The sequence below is a fragment of the Hemiscyllium ocellatum genome, chromosome 7 (assembly GCF_020745735.1).
Source record: "Hemiscyllium ocellatum isolate sHemOce1 chromosome 7, sHemOce1.pat.X.cur, whole genome shotgun sequence".
NCBI lineage: Eukaryota > Metazoa > Chordata > Chondrichthyes > Orectolobiformes > Hemiscylliidae > Hemiscyllium > Hemiscyllium ocellatum.
In genome coordinates, this window is record NC_083407.1 from 95,949,039 (window position 1) to 95,967,850 (window position 18,812).

Below are 18,812 nucleotides of genomic sequence, written 5' to 3' on the forward strand. Positions count from 1 at the left end.
AATTTCTATCTAAAGTACTTTGTCCCATTTATTTATTTAAGCTCAAAATATATGTAAAGGTCACCTCTCTTAAGAGAATTTTCAGTTTACGTTTTTTGATCTCTATCTTGTCAGGGAGCAACTGTTAATGCCATTTATGGGTGTGACAGGTGGTGATGATAAGCATCCAAGTGTAATGGAAGCAATGAAAATTATACCAAACCTTCAACTAGTATCACCACCAAAGTTAAACCACAGACATCTGGAGTGGTTTCAATTTACACTAATTTAACTGTCAGCAAGGAGTTAGTTTTTCCCATCTGTCGTCATTACACAGTAACAATGAAATTGAATTAACAGTGTGTTAAAACAATAGAAGAGTGTACTTGCAATCTATAGTATATGGTATTTTCGCTATAACATATATTCCTATTTATATATTAGAAAAACACCAGTTTTGAAACGTGTTTTATGATGTTTAAGATATTTGTTTTCTTTTTATTGTTAAACAATAATATAAGAATAAAAATATAAGGAAGTCAACAAAATGTGTTTTTAGACTTGTGACCCAATGTGACAATCCTACCCTCAATTATAGAATTACGTTTGCAGAACATATTTAGAAAATTATGTATGATTCAGTATTCCCCTTTTCTGCTTCAAAATTTAAAGTAGCGTATAATAGTAACTTCTGAGTTTCATTGAATGGAGTCACAATTAAATGGTCCCACTTTGTAACATCACAGATCATGAATGTTTTGACAAGACAGTAGTTTATTGACTGTTTTCCCTGTGGTTTATTGTGTGATAGTTATGTGCCCTAGTACAGTGAACCTTCTCAATTTCTTCACTCAGTCGTAAACATAATGACCACCAACAACTTGTATTAAAGCATTGCAGAATATTTCAGGAAGCTCAACATTATCTAAGATAGAGCAGCCCATTTAATTAATCAGGCTAAATTCAGTATACATCTTCTATAACACCTGCTACTGTGGCTATAGTACCTGCTATCCAAAGGATAACAACAGTACTGTATAGCCAAGAAACTCTGCCATTGCAAAGAACAAGCAGCAAAATGATAGCATGGCAACACTTGAAAATTTCCCTCCAAGTTACATATCATCCTCAGTTGGATGTATGTCACCTCCTTCATGATCACTGGATCTCCATCTTAAAACTGTACTCCCAACAACATCCGATTACCACCATTAGACCGAAGTACCTTCAGTCATTCTGAGAGAAGTTTCACGACTACCTATGCAAGACAGCTAAGAAGAAATAATAAACGTACCTTTGTTAGCGCTGTTTACACTCTGAGAACCGAAAAGAAAGTCATTTTTAAGCAATGGTTGCCTAAATCAAACTCTTGTTAGAGCTGATGCAAAACTAACCATATCATCAAAGCCAATCCAAAGTCACAACCTCTCACCACCACCATTTCTTTAATTTACCACCATTTACCCTACCTATGGAATACTCTCCATTGACAGTTTTGCAACAGGGTAGAGACAACCAACCAAGTTTGTCGATATATAATAAAACATTGCCTGTTTTCCCTGTGGTTTATTGTGTGATAGTATGGTATATGATCCACTGTTACGGAACCAAAAATGGCAAGAAATTAACTTCCACCTTGTAGGTGGGCATTATTCTTTTCTGACATACTCAGTACTGTTGAGTTGATGTAAATTTTGATGCAAATAAGCTGTACTTCACAGAGCCCTGATTTGAATATTACAGAAGGATGCATGCCTGAAACAAATCACACAGTTTGATTTTTGTTTAGATTAGATTAGATTCCCTACAGTGTGGAAACAGGCCCTTCGGCCCAACAAGTCCACACTGACCCTCCGAAGAGTAACTCACCCAGACCCATTTCCCTCTGACTAATGCACCTAACTCTGTGGACAATTTAGCATGGCCAATTCACCTTGTTGGTTGTAATGTAGAAACTGTCATAAATTTTGTAGTTACAGTAGATTTAGTGCTGTAGAGAAAAGATCAGTTATTATATCATTGAAATGTAAACATAAACCGCTTACTGAAGGATATTATTAAGCTAGAGAAAGTTCAGAGAAGATTTACTAGGATGTAACCGGGAATGAAGAGTTTGAGTTATAAGGATAGGTTGGGACCTTTTTCTCTGGAATGTAAGAGGTTGAGGGGTCACCTTATAGAGGTTTATTAAAACATGATGGATGGAGATAAAGTGAATGGCAGAAGTCTTTTCCCTAGGATAGGGGATTTTAAGAGTTTGGGCATATTTTTAAGGTGAGGGGAGAAAGATTTAAAGAGGACTGGTTGGGCCAGGGGGGGCCTGTTTCCACACATAAGGAATCTAATCTAATCTAAGACATGAGAGGCAACTTTTTTACGCAGAGAGTGTTCATGCGTGGAATAAACTTCCTGAGGAAATCGTGGATGCGGGTACAGTTATAATATTTAAAAGATATTTGGATAAGTACGTGAATAAGAAATGTTTGAAGGGATATGGGCCAAGCACAGGAAAATGGGACAAGTTTAGTTTGGATTTGGCATGGACTGGTTGGACCAAAGGGTTTGTTTCTGTGCTGTATGACTCTGTGACTCTCCCTGTTTTTGTTTTTTAAGCACCAGCAGGACTTGCTTGCATTGAAGCACCAACAAGAAATTTTGGAACAACAGCGTAAACTAGAGCAGCATCGTCAGGAGCAGGAGATGGAGAAACAACACCGAGAACAGAAACTCATGCTGCTAAAGAATAAAGAGAAAGGAAAAGAAAGTAAGAAATATCACATCTGTTAAACATTAATAGAAATATCCAGCAAAGTATATGGTTAAAAAGAGTTTCATTGAGCCAATAGTTGAAGTTACAAGTTAAAAACATGTCTACAAAGCATTTAGATATTTTTAACTCTGAATTTTAGTCCTGCATTTGTTTAGCAGTTCATTTTAATGCTTGTTGACTTTAATTATCTGAACTCTGATTAGGAGTTAATTTGTTTCTGGTTCAGAAAGATATAATGGTGCAGTACATGTATTCCCTGCAGTTCTGCAGCTTGGCTAAGTGTATTGGCACTACTTTTGTAGCATTTATGATGTTGATAACAGAATCATTTGGTCATTTAATCAAAGAGTATTTCTATTAGTATTTTATTAAAATCTATTTACAATATAATAAAGATATACAGAATAGAACTTTTACTCTTGAATACATCCTCGGTTTTGCTTACTATGAACCTGTTATCTAACAGAAGAAATAGAGGAAAATCTTGTGGTGTTGTATGTTCCTTTGGCTTTTCAAATTTTGTAGATCACAAAACCAAGTTTAATCCTTTTTGAGGAGTGAGTTATGCACCAAATTAACAACAAACCTAGTTTTCCTTTGTTTATTCAAAAGTACCATTATTAAAGATCTTTCCTGCAGTTTATATACGAACATAACGTTTGAACAGATTAATGAAGGGCAAGTAAATCCTGAAATCAAAAATTAGGCTAACACCTTAATCTATAAACACAACCTCTTGGAATGGGCACTGCAGTTTAATAACTATATCCTGGATCTGCAAAATTAAGTTCTAATTAAAGGTCATAGATAAACAGAGTTCTAAGATTGCATTTGAGTTTATACAGCATGTTTGTGATCTGGCAATGAGAAACAAATAACATTTATGTTCACTGATCTATGGAATTAAAATTGCAAGGGTATTTTATGTGGTGGCTTTGTCAATTGTATGTATATTATTGCCATTGAAACCCTTGTGTTGATATTCAGTTTATAGTTAGTTCATCTGAAAGGTATATACAAAGCATTTGAGCATGAATATAAAATGTTTTTCTCACAAATATGCAAAATAGTTGCATAGTGAATTTATTGTCTGTGGTGAGCGTTATTGCAGCTCATAATTGATGGAGGTCAAATGCCCTTGACTGTAATGAGATTACCAATTTTAAGGTTGCACTTCTGAGTTGATGTGAAAGTAATGCTCAAATCTGTCTATAATTTATCAATCTCAGTTGATGTTACCATGATGGATATTCTGGGGAATTGAATAGGCAATTTGTAGACAAAATATTTGGGCTATTTCTAACTAGGGATATTAGCTACAAACATCTCCCCTAAAATTAAGTAACCTTTGCCTTCATTGTAAACTTTTTAAAGTTCAATTTTTTAAAAAATAGTAATTTATATCTGGTCATTTTTAATTATTTCCACTCACCCATGTTGTTTACACTTTTCTGTAGTCCCGCAAATCTTGCTTTGAGTCTAAGTGTTGGAGTTTTTTCACTATCTTTTGTAATTTTAACTTTGGTGCAAGTCCTTGTTGATCTCACCTAAATTCAAAATATTCATCCTTTCGTAAGTGAATGTAAGTAAGTCTGCACCTGTCTAATCAAGAAAATTTGATATGAGTGCTTCAAACATTTGACTGTTGCAGCATGGGAAATTATGGCTTACAGTTGTTACAAACAAATGGGAATTACCTGGAATTGTTGAATACTTCAAAAAGACAAAATCCAGTTAAATATATCCTTTCCAGTCTTCCATTGCCTGTCTATCAAGTCTGTTCATTAATGCCGTTTTGATTGTTTTCTCTGTTGTCTAATCATGGAAATACCCATGCTTCACTCTACTTCTAGCTAACCTAATCTTAATGTGGCTAAGAAACTCTCAGCAATGGCTTCTCCCTTCACTCCTGCACGTTTGTCTACAGCATCCGAAAATGTGATTGTTTTATCCTTTTTTTAATTTGTTGAAACAATATTGGCAAGGCCAGGATTTATTGCCCATCTGTAATTGCCCTGGAGAAAGTACTATCAGTGGTAAAATGAATGGATGGTGAAGGTGATGATTGGAGTACCAGTCAAACAGGATGCTTTGTCCAGAATAGTTCTGAGCTTCTTGAGTTTCATAGGGGCTGCTCTCATTCAGAGTAAATGGAGTATGCACCATCATGTTCCTGACTCAGGCCTTGTAGATGATGGACAGGCATTGGGAAGACAGGAGGGAAGTTTGTTGCCTCAGGATTCCTAACCGCTGACCTAGTAGCCATGATTATGTATATGGCAGGTTGAGTTCATTTCTGGTCAATGGTAACCCCCTAGGATGGTGATAGTGGGGGATTCGTTGATGGCAATTCTTTTGTCAGTTGCACATACATTTTGTTTCCTCATGATCGATTGATTCCACATGTCTGTACTGTCAAGATTGCTAGTATAACCTAAAGTATTGATGAAGCAAAGCCTAATAACCAACTGTTAACTGTATTAAATGCCTTTGTTGTTCCTGTCTTGAATTGATCTAAAACTATCAATCACTATTTTCAATTCCATCACCTTCCCAAACTGTTGTCTAGATTTCACTGTTTAAAGCTTAATCTCGTTCTCCAATTTGACCTGCAATCAAACTTCACAATATAAGTTTTATCTGCCTTATAATATTGCCTGCTACACTTGCCACAGCATTGCTTATTTCTGCCAGTCCTTATCTCTACTGTGTCAGAAATCCTTTTTTATGATCTAGTGATTAAGTTCCCTTGTATTCTTGTTGAGCTTTCATGCTGCAGTCTACCCAAACTTCTAACTGCCCTTGAATAATCAATCTTGCGCATGTTTGTGTGTCATGCCCCTTACATAGCGTGCCCCCATCCACCACTGGGTTGATAACATTGGCAGATGATGAAGTCCTAAAATGAACACTAATTGCCCACTTAGGAGCCATAATTGGTAATGAGACAGGAGGCTGTTCATGAATATTCCCATCATAGACTCTTGTTATAAAGGCAGCAAGGTAATTGTCCCATTCTCACCTCCCCCCACCTGATTATATGTCCCCACCACCAAATTCACCATGGTACCAAGGCACAAAACCTGTGACTTTCAATTCCCCAATTATTCTCCTGTGAAGCCCCTTCTCTTCCCTCTCCCAGTAACAGCAAAACTATCAGCTGTCCTTGTTCTATCTACATGATCGCTGCCTGAAGTTCCCTTGGAATTTTTCTCTCTCATTTTTAAAAGCCTCTTGAAACATGCTTTGACTGTGCTTTTTATCATATCCTAACTCTTTTACTACTGCTGTGTATTTGTTTCTATCTTGTTATGGGACATGGAACCTATACTGTTTAAGAACAGCCTATTGAAATACTTTCTGCTGCTGCTTTTATAATTCCAATTATCTGTTTACCTTAACATCAAACACCAATCTTAATCTCGTATGTAAAATACTGGCAGATTTTTGTGTCAAACAGCTGTTGTTGCATGCTGCTTTCTTAAGGGTTTTAAATATAGTACAGTTAATAAAGGAAATGCCAAAATATTTGTAGTTGCAAAATCATTTGATTACTTGTCAAAAAGACAAAGCTTTCTTCTTTTTTCACAGCCATGTATTCCACAGGGATGGGAAGCCTAGCCACCCTGTACCTAAACAATAACGCACTAAGTGGCTTGTTCCAATGCTTCATTTAAGGGACAGAAGTATTACTGTAGCCTTTTTGAAGAGTATGTCAGTTTGGTTTACCCCGATGCTGCTCCTGGCGCTTTCAAATTTTTAATAGTGAACACCAAATCTATGCTCCAGACTTCTAAACGATAGCAGCCTGAATCTACTTAAGTTTTTACACATCTAAAGACTTCAGTGTTATCATATGAACAATTCCAAAATTGGTGTCCTTTTTGATTGTCTTTCATTTCCTCTGTTTCCTGTCCTCGAACTTCATTCAATAAAGCCTCTTATATTACTTTTACTCCATGCCTGCTTATTGCTTTCCTTCCATTGTCAACCTTTCTCATCTCTTCTCTGACTTTACGTAGAATGCATGGTGTAGTAATGACAAAGCTGCTTCAACATTATCAGGGCCAGTGAAAGATCTTATCAGTTCATTGGTACATGCAGAATATTCCCAGTCAATGTGTTTCCTTTCCCTGGAAGAATAATAAGCATAATTAGGAATAAGTTTTGCAGGAGAGGTTAAACAATGTGACAGATCACCAGAGCTCGAGACTAATTGTTAAGTTGTTCAAAATTCAGATATATTAAGGACATTTTAGCGACTCTTGAATTGGCACAAGGATGATAGTAAAATGAAGGGTATGTAGGTTGGTTTGATCTTAGAGTAGGATAAAAGTTCGGCACAACATCAAGGGCCAAAGGACCTGTGCTGTACTGTTCTATGTTCTAAGAAAAAAACTCAAAGGTCATTGTGACAAGAGTACTTCATGCAAATCATTGTCAGACTTTTCAGTTCCCTTTCATCCATAGTAACTTCCCAGTTAATTTCTATTAGTAAAAGATTTCCTCTTTCAACAATTTTTTTTAGAATTGAACAGGCTGTTTCCTTTTATCTAAAGATAGTAAATTAGTTTGTCCAGTTTTGTACAGTTGTGTCAAAGTTAGTCATAAGGACTGATCGTTCCCTTACAGTGCAGACTAAACTTAGAACAAACCTTGAGAATCGGAAGTGGTTGTGGCACTTGAAACTAGTTTGAATATTTATTTGTTCAACATCAAAATTGCAAACTTTTCTGTAAGGTTTTCTTTCTCAACTCCCAATAGATAAAATAAAGTGACATGTTTGATGAGATCAGGGTCTAAAAGCGACGTACGTGGAATGTATATAAAATTTGTAGAAAGAGACAGCAAATTTTCTTAGCAGCAATTAAATAGAAATATTGCAAATTTCTTCCAGTTATTGCTTATCTAACTTGCATCAATTGCTCCCAGTTCAGCATAGCTGAAGCAGTAAGCAGAGGTTGTAGCTCATCAAAGCTCCAAGAAAGTTTATTTTTATTAGCAACAGGGGACTTCACACTCCACATGTGCAACGTAAGTTTTTAGATAGTGTGATAGGACTATGGCTTTAAGAGGTGTATTTTCTTCTGTTTTTTTTAATGAAGATAGGTTGAGATATAGGTTTGAGCAGTCTGCTCCAAAGCTAAGAAAGTAAACAATTTGTAAGGTCTTGGAGTTTTTTTAAAAGGTTGGAACAGTAGGAGCCACCTGAATGGGTGGGGTCAAGCTCCCACAGAACCAAGATTTTTTTTGTTTAGTTTAAGTCTTCAGTAGCAGCTGTAGGAGTGTTGAAGCTGGATGTGGAAGCTGTTATTCCTGCCTTTGGTTACAGCTAAAATCAGGGGTTCTCTTCCTGTTGCTAGAATTGCATGTGAGACAATCTATTTTACTGAATTTGCCTTTGCCATGATTTTGGAACAGTTAATTAGTAGTGGTTAATAAATATACTATTTTGTTAAGCATTTCGATTGTTATGGTTTTGCCTGTATCCTAATTGGAGTATATGAATAAAGTGTGTTTTGTTTCAAGCCTGGTAGTTTAACCAATCGATTTGCATCCCGAACACAACTTCTTACACTTATCTTTTAAAATAAGAAAAAGTTAGGGTCTAGACTGTCTTCTAAATATATTTTGAGGGGGGTTAGTTGAGACTATATATAAAAAAGGGGCTCTTGTCAGGATCAAAATCTGTAATTGCAGGTTGAATTTAGGATTATTGGACTCAAAGGCATTAAGTGGTGAGTTTGGTGTTCTCTTTACAGATGTTAAATTTAGTTGGTTTAAGTAGAGTGTGCCTTGTGTAGTAAATAAAGGCTCTTTCGGTCACTAAGAGTTTCCTACGTTTGGAAGAAGTCACTTCGGGAATTTTACAGAAAGTGAGCAGGGCAAGGTATTTGGAATTGGCAGAAAAGCTGGAGTTGGAGTTGAGCATTGCTGTGCAAAAAGGGGAGACATTTGAAGCAATAGGTCGGCATTTCCGATGGCCAGAAATGCCATCGGAATCATTGGAAATGGCTAGAATTCAATTGTAAGTGAAACAGCTTGAACATAAAAGGGAGTGAAACAGTTCGAATTACGAGTAAATGTAGAGGAAAAAGAAAATGAAAGGATGGCCTTAACAGGAGAAAGAGAGAGTTTTGAACTTCAGGGGTTGGAACTGAAAGCTCATAATCGATTTGAAATGGCAGAGATAGAGGTGAAAGGTGGGAGTAGGACAGCGATGGGATCAATTCCATCGTAACCAAAGACCTGGTAGGGATCTGTTTAAATATGGACAAACATTGTCTAAGTTTGACGAGAAGGATGTAGAAACCTTTCTCATTTCATTTGAAAAGGTAGCTAAATAATTGAAATGGCCGGAAACCATGTGGGTATCGTTGATTCAAACAAAGTTGGTAGATAGAAGTATTGATGTATTTGCATCACTATCAGATGAGGTATCTGGGGATTATGAGGAGGTGAAAAAAGCCATTTTAAATGCATACAAGCTAGTACCAGAACTTTACAAACAACATTTTAGGAATTTGAGGAGGGAACCTGGTCAAATATACATAGAGTTTGAAAGGATCAAACAAAGTAATTTTGATAGCTCAATAAAGGCATTGAAAAAAAGTCAAACAGTTGATGCTCATAGAGAGACATTTAGTTTGGAGGAGTTCAAAAATTCACTTCCTGAAGTCATAAGAACTCAGATGGAAGAGCAAAGAGTTAAAACTGCAAGATTAGCAGCAGAAATGGCAGATGATTATGACTTGATTCATAAATCAAAGTTTGGCTTCCAACATCAGTTTTAATCTGAGGAATAGAAATGGGTGAAAAAGAGAAATTCTTAAGTGTAAAGGGAAGAGGAGATCTGATTGAAAATAGTTTACCACAGGGTGAAAAGGAAAACCAAGTAGGGTAAAGAGAAGTAAAAAATCTCAGGCATTTTCACTGTAATAAAGTAGGTCACATGATGTTGCACTGGTGGTTTAGATAAAGCACTGGGAATGCAGATGTGTGAAAACAGTATCAGTGAGTTTTGTTGAAATGATAAAGGAAAACCCAGTAGGAGCTAAAAAGCTGCAAAAGAAAAGTACAACCTGATCAGAGATTGGTTGAGAAGCAAGTGCTAGATCTCTTTAAATATCTTACTTGTGTGGGCAAGGTATACCCATGTATGCCAGGAAGATTAGGTAAAGAAATTGAGATTTTAAGAGATAAGAGAACGGGTCAATCTTTGATAAAGAGGTGGTAAATAATTAAGAAGGAGTATTGCCAGAAAAAGTGGTAATATGTGAAATTCACAGTGAGAAGTGTTCCATCATATAAGTGAGGTTGGAGAGTCTGGCGAAAAGTGGCAGTAGAGTGATAGGGAAACTCTCGGTTCCAAAAATAAGGTTTATCCTTGGTAACTATATGGCTGGATCACAGGTGGGAGTGATGCCTACTGTGATTGAAAATCCAGTGGAAAATAAGGCAACTGAGGTGTTACAGAAAGCATATCTGGGATTTTTCCTGACTGTGTGGTAACAAGGTCACAAAGCCACAGGTGGAAACAGGAGGAAAAATCAAAGAGTAAAGTCAACGATGTTGAAATTCAATTATCAGAGACTGTGTTTGATCAAATGCTTGAGAAAAAAACAAGAACATATGTAGGATAAAGTGAATATTTTAAGTTTAGAAAGATTGGCTGAATTATAACAGAAGGATGAAAAACTAAAGCAGTAACAGACAGCTTACACAGAAGAAGAATCTGAATGTATCCCAGAATATTGCTGTCTTAAAAATGACGTTATGATGAGGAAATGGAGACTATCACGTAATCGGGTGGATGAGAAATGGGTAGAAGTTCTTCATTTGGTATTACTGACGGATTATAAAAATGTGGTCTTGCAGATAGCACATGAATTAGCAGTAAGAGGTCATTTGGGAGTAAGGAAAACTCAAGCCAAAATATAAAAACATTTTTATTGGCCTGCACTGCAGAAGGATATAGTTGAATTTTGTTGGGCATGTCATATGTCTCAGGTAATTGGAAAACCTCAGGCAGTGATAAAACCAACAACCATAATACCCATTCCTATATTTGAGAAACCTTTTACAAGAGTCTTATTTGATTTCAGGATCCTTATCTAAAACAATAAGTGGCAATCATGATTTGTTGACCTAAATGGATGTGTCTATTAGATTTCCAGAGGCCATTTCGTTACACAGTATCACGGCTAAAAGGATTGTAGAAGAATGTTCAATTTTTTTTAACTAGATATCGACAACCAACAGAGATACAAACGAATCAAGGGTTAAATCTACATCAAAATTATTCAAGGAAGTTATAGAAAGCTTAAGAATAAAACAATGCAAATCCACTGCATGTCATCCTGAATCACATGGAACATTAGAACAGTGGCATCAAACCTTAAAGACCATGTTGAGTGTCTATAGTCAAGACTATCCAGAAGATTAGGATGAAGAAATTCAATTTGTACATCTTGCATTTAGGGATGCACCTAATGAATCAACTAAATTCAGTCCATTTGAATTAGCTTTTGAGCTTGAGGTGAGAGTATCATTTCAATTAATAAATGAGAAATTGATGAATCAGAATTCAGACACCATATATTTGGACTATGTGTCAAAGTTTAGAGAAAGAATAAATAGAATGGGTGAGTTGGCTAAACAGCATTTGAAAGTAGCACAGCATGTGATTACAGAGGAAGCAGGCAAAACTCAAAAATTCATACTTTATCTCCACTAGGAATACTATTAGTGTTACTCACAGTGATAAGTGAACCTTTAAAGACAAGGACTAGCAGGCCTTATCAAATCAAAAAGAAAATGAGTGAGGTGAATTATTGATTAGGAACTCAAGAGAAGAAATCTGTGAATATGCTCAAAACGTAGTTTGATAAGGAAGGAAAGCAAAAGGTGAAAGGATTCCTGGTTACAACACAGAAGGAAGAATCATAGAAAGCCATATAGATGTACAACATGGAAACAGACCCTTTGGTCCAACCCATCCATGCCGACCAGATATCCCAACCCAATCTATTCCCACCTGCCAGCACCCGACCCATATCCCTCCAAACCCTTCCTATTCATATACCCATCCAAATGCCTCTTTAATGTTGCAATTTTACCAGCCTCCCAAACCTCAAAGGCAGTAACTGTACAGGTTCTCTCTGTCTGTCTGTCTATCTGTCTCTCTCTCTCTCTCTCTCTCTCTCTGTCTCTCTCTTGCAATGACCTCGCCATGTGCTTCCTTTGTCTGGTCTTCTCCCTTTTAAAACTGCTGTTGTTTTAACTTCTTTTTCCCCAAAGTTCCAAAACAATGCAACAGCATATAAAACAGTAATTGCTGCTCCTGGAATTTGAGGAAATCACCTCCAGCACCTAAAATAACTCAAAAAAGGAGCAGCTGTTACAGCCAGAAAGTTTTCCTGTCCTCCGTCTTGGTTAACATCAAAGGGACCCTACAAGTTTAGATGATTCTGATATGGCCATTCCTAAAATTAAATTGGATAATGAGGAAGTTCTCAAGAATTGGGATAATTTTTTGAGTTACCTTCCTGAGGAAACTCAAATGATCTGAGAGTTATTACAATCAGATAGGGAGATAAATGGGAATAAGCTAGGAAGTACCAATCTAATTGCGCATGATATAGAAATAGGAAATGCAGTTCCAATTAAACAATATCCTATCAGATTTAACCCTCTAAAATTGGCATAGGTTCAAAAAGAGATTGAACACATGCTCAAAGACAATATAATCAAAGTGAGTTGCAGCGAATTGAGCTTGCCCATAGTAATGTTGTGAAAACCAGATGGTACCCAATGATTATGTGTGGCCTACCACTAGGTCAATGCAGTTACAAAATCTGATCCATGTCTTATTCCACATTTGGAAGAGTGTATTGAGAGGGTGAGATATACGACTTATATTTCTCAATTGGACTTATTCAGAGGCCACTGGCAAGTACCTGTATCTGAAACAGCAAAGGAAATTTTAACATTCAACACTGAATGGACAGTGCTGGTTTAAAGTCATGCCATTTGCGAAGAAAGAAATGCGGCAACCACCTTTCACAGACTAACCAATAAAAACATTTTGGGATTACCCAATTATGTGGTGTACATCAACAATCTGGTGAGTATTAGTTAGAAATTGAAGGATCATTTGGAGCATCTATTGGAATTATTCAATAAATTGGGGAATCAGGCTTGATGATAAACTTGGATAAGAGTGAGTTCGCAAAAGCCCAAATCACATTCCTGGGCCATGTCATTGGACATGGAAAGCTGGCCCCATGGATGTGAAAACAGGTTATTGGAGAGTTTCCCATTTCATCGACAAAGAGAGAAGTACGACGATTCCTGGAATGAGTGGTTTTATTGGACACTTGTACCAAATTTTGGCAGTGTGGTTGCTCCACAGACTGACTTGTGCAGAAAATTTCAGTGAATGAAGATATGTCAGAAGGCATTTGACAGCTCGAATGTTGTGTTGCCACTGCCACAGTGTTAGCCACACTTAATTACGCAAAGCCAATGCAAGTGACGTGGGTGTCAGTGCTGTACTCTTGTAAGAAGACAACGAGAAGATAGAAACATCTATTGGGTATTTTTCCAGAAAATTGGATGACCACCAACAGAAATACTCCATGACTGAGAAAGAGACATTGAGTCTGGTGTTGACATTTAACAATTCAACATTTATATTGTTAGTAGTGGGCTGAGATAATTATATATGCAGATCATAATAATTTTTTTCTATAACCATAAGTTAGAGTCATAGAGATGTACAGCACGGAAACAAACCCTTCGGTCCAACTCATCCATGCCGACCAGATATCCCAACCCAATCTAGTCTCATCTGTCAGGACCCGGCCCATATCTCTCCAAACCGTTCCTTTTAATATACCCATCCAGATGCCTTTTAAATGTTGCAATTGTACTAGCCTCCACCACAGTTGGAATAAGTAGACAAAGTCTTTTCCCTGGGATGGGGGAGTCCAGAACTAGAGGGCATCGGTTTAGGGTGAAAGGGGAAAGGTATAAAAGAGACCTAAAAGGCAACTTCTTCACACAGAGGGTGGTACATGTATGGAATGAGCTGCCAGAGGAAGTGGTGGAGGCTAGTACTTCTTAAAAATTCTGGACTATTTAGATGGAGCATATTTTTGTAGCCATTCAGTTTAAAATTATGCACATGGGAGGACAAGAGAATGTAACTGCCAATGCATTGTCACGATTTTCATGAAGGAAGATGGAGGCATTCAGTGGCAGGAAAAATTAGACTGAGCTGGACTATAGTAGTCAATGTTTGCATGCTTAGAGTTAATGTAATGTATATGTACTGTAGTATACGAATAACATAAGACTAAAGGTTTTTAAAAAGGCAGCCATGTTTGTATATTGATTTTTTTTAAGAGGGAAGGTTGGTGATACTATGGTTTTAAGAGATGTGTTTTGTCCTTTTTTAAAATGAAGATCGGTTGAGACAAGTGCTGAGCAGACTGCTCCAAAGCCCATAAAGTTAACAGTTTGAGAGGCCTTTTTTTTTAAAAAAGTTGGAATAATAGAAGTTGCCTGAATGGGTGTGATCAGACTCTTACAGAATCAGGATTTTTTTTAAGCTTTACCCTTCAATAGCAGTTGCTGGTGTCTTGTAGCTGGATGTTTAAGCTTATTCCTGTCCTGTTGCAGCTAAAAGCTGGGGTTATCATCCTGCTCCTAGAATTGCATGTGAGACAATCCATTGAATTTGCTTTTGCTAAGGGTGTGTTTATGAGATGTTTAGATGAACAGTTAATTAATGGTTTATGTGTATGTGTGTGTGTATTTTTTTTCAGATTTCGATAGAGTTATGGTTAAGCTAATGTTGCTTTTGTTTTGTCTGTAGTTTAATTATAGTCAATATGTGTTTGTTTCAAGCCTGGTAGGTTGACCAATTGAATTGCATCTGGAATGCAACACCTTATATTTACCTTTAAAATAAGAAAAAAGTAGGGTCTTAATCTGTTTTGAGGGGGTTTGATCTGGTCCAAACCAATAGATATGCTGAAAGGGAAATGAAATAGGAAACCTTCATTTGGGATGTGCGACATTCAGGGGATGCAATTCCAAGGATGTTTTAACTGAGGCAGTTGATCCGCTACAGTAACCTCAAAGACCATTAGGTGAAGAGGTTTAAAATTAAACTAGTTAATTTAAAGTGCTTCTTCTAATCTTTTTCTTTGAAGATGCGTCATTTCATATTTTCTGCATTAAATTTTTCCTGCTATGTATCTGATAATTTCCACCAATCTGAGCCCTCCTGAAGCCTGTTACTATCATTGACACTGTTTACTATATTTCCAGTTTTTGTGTCACCGGTAAACTTTGAAATTATGTCCAAATTAATGTCATTAATATGTATCAAAAAGGCTAGTGTTCCTAATACCTATTACTAGGCAACACCACTGTTTGGATTTCCTGATATGACATACAATTGATCGTATTGCCCTTTGCTACCTGTTGATTTATTTCTAATTTTTGCTGTCATTTCCCTTTAATATCATGTGTGTACATTTGCTAACAAGTCTATTCTGTGACACTCATGCAAAACACCTTCTGAAAGACGCTTTTTAGTCAGGATTTTACTTAAAATGTCAGGTTTGTAACTTTTTAAAAATTATGCATGTCTGTGTAGACTGTTAGCAAAGCAAGAGTCAAGATTAGAGTAGTGCTGGAAAAGCACAGCAGGTCAGGTCAGGAAATCTCAATTTTCCTGCTCCTCGGATGCTGCCTGACCTGCTGTGCTTTTCCAGCACTACTCTAATCTCCAGCATCTGCAGTACCCACTATCACTCTGTTAGCAAAATAATATTCATTATGCTGACACACAGTGTTATGCTTTCTTGTCTCTATAACTGCTATTCTAGTGACCCCTAGTTGGTGAATAATTGAAACCGAGTTGTTGTTTCACACTATGTGCAGTTGTGGATCCAAATGATTCACTTTATGAGCGAGCAAGAGCCAGTTCTATTTTGGTATTGATGCTTTGCTGCAGGTTAAGTCATTTTTCCAGAAAGTTTTGTTATGTATGCTGTCAAGCAACCTGCCTCTTCCTATGATTTGTCATGCATTCCATGAATGAGACCAAGTCTATAGCATGGACAAGTATAAAATTAAACTTTTTTCTTCTGTCTCTAAATATCCTAAAACTGCCAATTATTACACGAACTTCATAGACTAATTATTTACAGTGAATAGCTTCCTGAAGGATCCTAAAACTGCCAATTATTACACGAACTTCATAGACTAATTATTTACAGTGAATAGCTTCCTGAAGGATGCTCTCATTTGGAGGTAGCTGCTGCAAAAGTCAATATTTGTGCACAGAGTTTAGAATGAAAATAGCAAACTGGATGATAAAAGGTCTAATTCTTTTCATACTAGATGGTACTACATGGTACTTTCTTGGGCACTCGGCTGCTCTTGATCATTGGTTTCAGGTGGTCACTTGAAGACTGACTTAACGGAGTCCCCATCCAATTCACTAAAATTCTTTGTGCCTTCTCAAGATCATCATTACCCTGTGAAAAATGCTCTGCCAACAGCAGTGTGTCAATGGAACTTGCAGCTCTAAGGCTTGAACATGCTAAGAAAACAGCAGCTAGGTATATTAAGATATTCACTTACTTTGTGAGCAATTACCTTTTGATGCAAGTTGTGATTAAAAGTTAGACTAACATTTTGAGTAAGATAGTGACAGTGAAAACTCTGCAGTCAATGAATCAGCAGCATTTAGATCTTGTGACCTAGGGAGGAGGCTGCGGTTGCTGGAGGTCTCTGGGTGGAAATGAACTCAGTGATGTGAATTTTATTCACTCCATGGATGAATCTCACAATTTGAACTTGTTGTGTGGATTGAACATGATTACTCCATAACAGTGAGCTTGCAGGCTATTTGGCTATAGAGATATCACTCTTATCTATGAAGTGAATAAAATGCCCACTTTACTGCAGAACATTTGCTACATAATCTGCTTGTTCTAAAATTTTGAACCCTGTGATAACCTGGAACTTACATTTGTCTGCATGTATTTTAGGTGCAGTAGCAAGTACAGAAGTGAAATTGAGACTTCAGGAGTTTGTCCTGAATAAAAAGAAAGCTGCAGCACACAGGGCAATAAATCATTCCATTCCAAATGACCCAAGATTTTGGTACGGGTAAGTGTTTCTGATAAGAAGCATTAATGTGATAATGTTTTTACTGACATTTTTACAGCCAGCTCAAACATCTGGTATGCAGATACCTATTTTAATTAAAGATTTCCAAAGCAAGCCACTGAATAATCCACACAAGTAAGCATTTTGCTTGTCTTATACACGATACAAATCATCTCTTCAAAATTAATTCTCCCCTTTTCTCCCTTGCATTCTCTGGTACTTGTGAATTTCTGTATTGGGGGTTCGCAGGTATTTTGGGAGATATAGAAGTGGGGATTTTAGAGCAATGAAATTGGGACAGAGTTCAGAAAATTAGGATGTGTGTGCTTTATTTCCTCATTCACTGACTTTTGGATGGCTTCTTCTTTGCCAACTTTCTTTCTTTCCTCCTCTTCTAAATTCTGTGTCCTATGATCCTGCCCCACTCCTATCTGATGAAGGAGCAGTGCCTAGAAAGCTAGTACTTCCAAATAAACCTGTTGGTCTATAACCTGGTGTTGTGAGATTTTGAAACTGTCCACCCCAGTCCAAAACCAGCTCCTCCACATCAGGGCTATTTAAAATGAACTTAAGGCTCTCATCTAACTCCTGGTGTATGTCTGTTGTATGAACAACAGTGGTAAAATGGAGAGATTTATGTGCTTTGCTGAGATTAATCTATCTTTTTGTTAAAATAAAATTTGTGCAACATGCATGTCTAAGGGAGTTATCTTTTCCTTTTGACCAAGGCACACAACCTCTACGATCAGCTAGCATTTTCTATTGGATTTAGCTGTCCTAGTTCAGCTTTGTTTATGCTTATCTCCAAAAATGGAAATCATAAACAAAGGTTAATGAAACGAGATCAAATGTGGATTAACAGACCATAGTAAATAAATGTTCTGATTACCTAGTCATTCAAGAAAAATGGTTTGCAGGAATATTATTAATACTTAGATATTAAAGTGCCATCTCAAGTCAGAACTTCTTTCTCAGGCTTTCACGGTAATATGAAAATTCCTATTCCATAAAGCTCATGGCAGATTTCTCATGGCTCTCATACCTGGCATTTGGACTTTGTTTGCCACAGGCAATTTTGCAGAAGACTACTTATTCTGGCAATGAGCAGATGTACAAATATCACTATAAATATATCAGACCCTGTGGTAGACAGATTCAATTTTTTTTTGTTTTGCTGCTGAGCTTTATTTTAACTAAGCATGGCTGTTAAATTGTTTTAGTCTCTACGTATTATTCTGGTAACATATTTTTGGCTTTCCTTGCAAGTATGTAATGATCTCAACCATTGCTGAAAGAATGATGGAAGGACATTCCATCATAACTTTCAAAAGCCGATTGAATATTTATTTGACAAAGAGAGAGTGCACAGCCATGAAGAAAAATCGAGAGAGTGAGTCTAAATGGATAACTCTTTTAAAGAGGCAGGACGTGCTTGATTTGTTAAATGGCCACCCTTTCAGTGGTATAGAAGTTATAAACATGGTTGGCATTCTATAAGCTACCCAGAAATTGACATCACATCTACGCTGTTCATGGCACATAATATGGCTCAAGTTGGGCTCACAATGCTACTTGCTTGTAAAAGCCTATTTTGTTGCTCTGAGCACAAGACAAGGATTTTGGCAGGAAACATGAGCTATATAACAAAGGTACAAACTCTCTAATTGGACATCAAATAATCTGACACAATCTAGAGGGATGGCTCATAGTGGAATAGTAAAATTACTGGTTCATTAGGCGATACTGATGGAGAATATAAAAAGGAGAGCTTTGCCTTGCATTTAACTTAAACTCAACAGTGGCAGTAACAGTTGAATAAATTTACTTTGTTTCCCAGCCACACTGTCCATTTGCTTCAACAATACAAATA

General features: G+C 36.9%; 1 protein-coding gene across 13 annotated transcripts in view; it reads left to right on the plus strand.

Moving 5' to 3' along the window:
- hdac4 (histone deacetylase 4) overlaps positions 1–18,812 on the plus strand; it is a 494,585-nt gene that overhangs the window by 283,551 nt on the left and 192,222 nt on the right. For all 13 annotated transcript variants that reach the window (XM_060827518.1, XM_060827517.1, XM_060827519.1 and 10 more), the window contains 2 exons: positions 2,593–2,743; positions 16,822–16,942. In XM_060827518.1, coding sequence (XP_060683501.1) covers positions 2,593–2,743; positions 16,822–16,942 — 272 coding nt within the window. The remainder of the gene's footprint in view (positions 1–2,592; positions 2,744–16,821; positions 16,943–18,812) is intronic.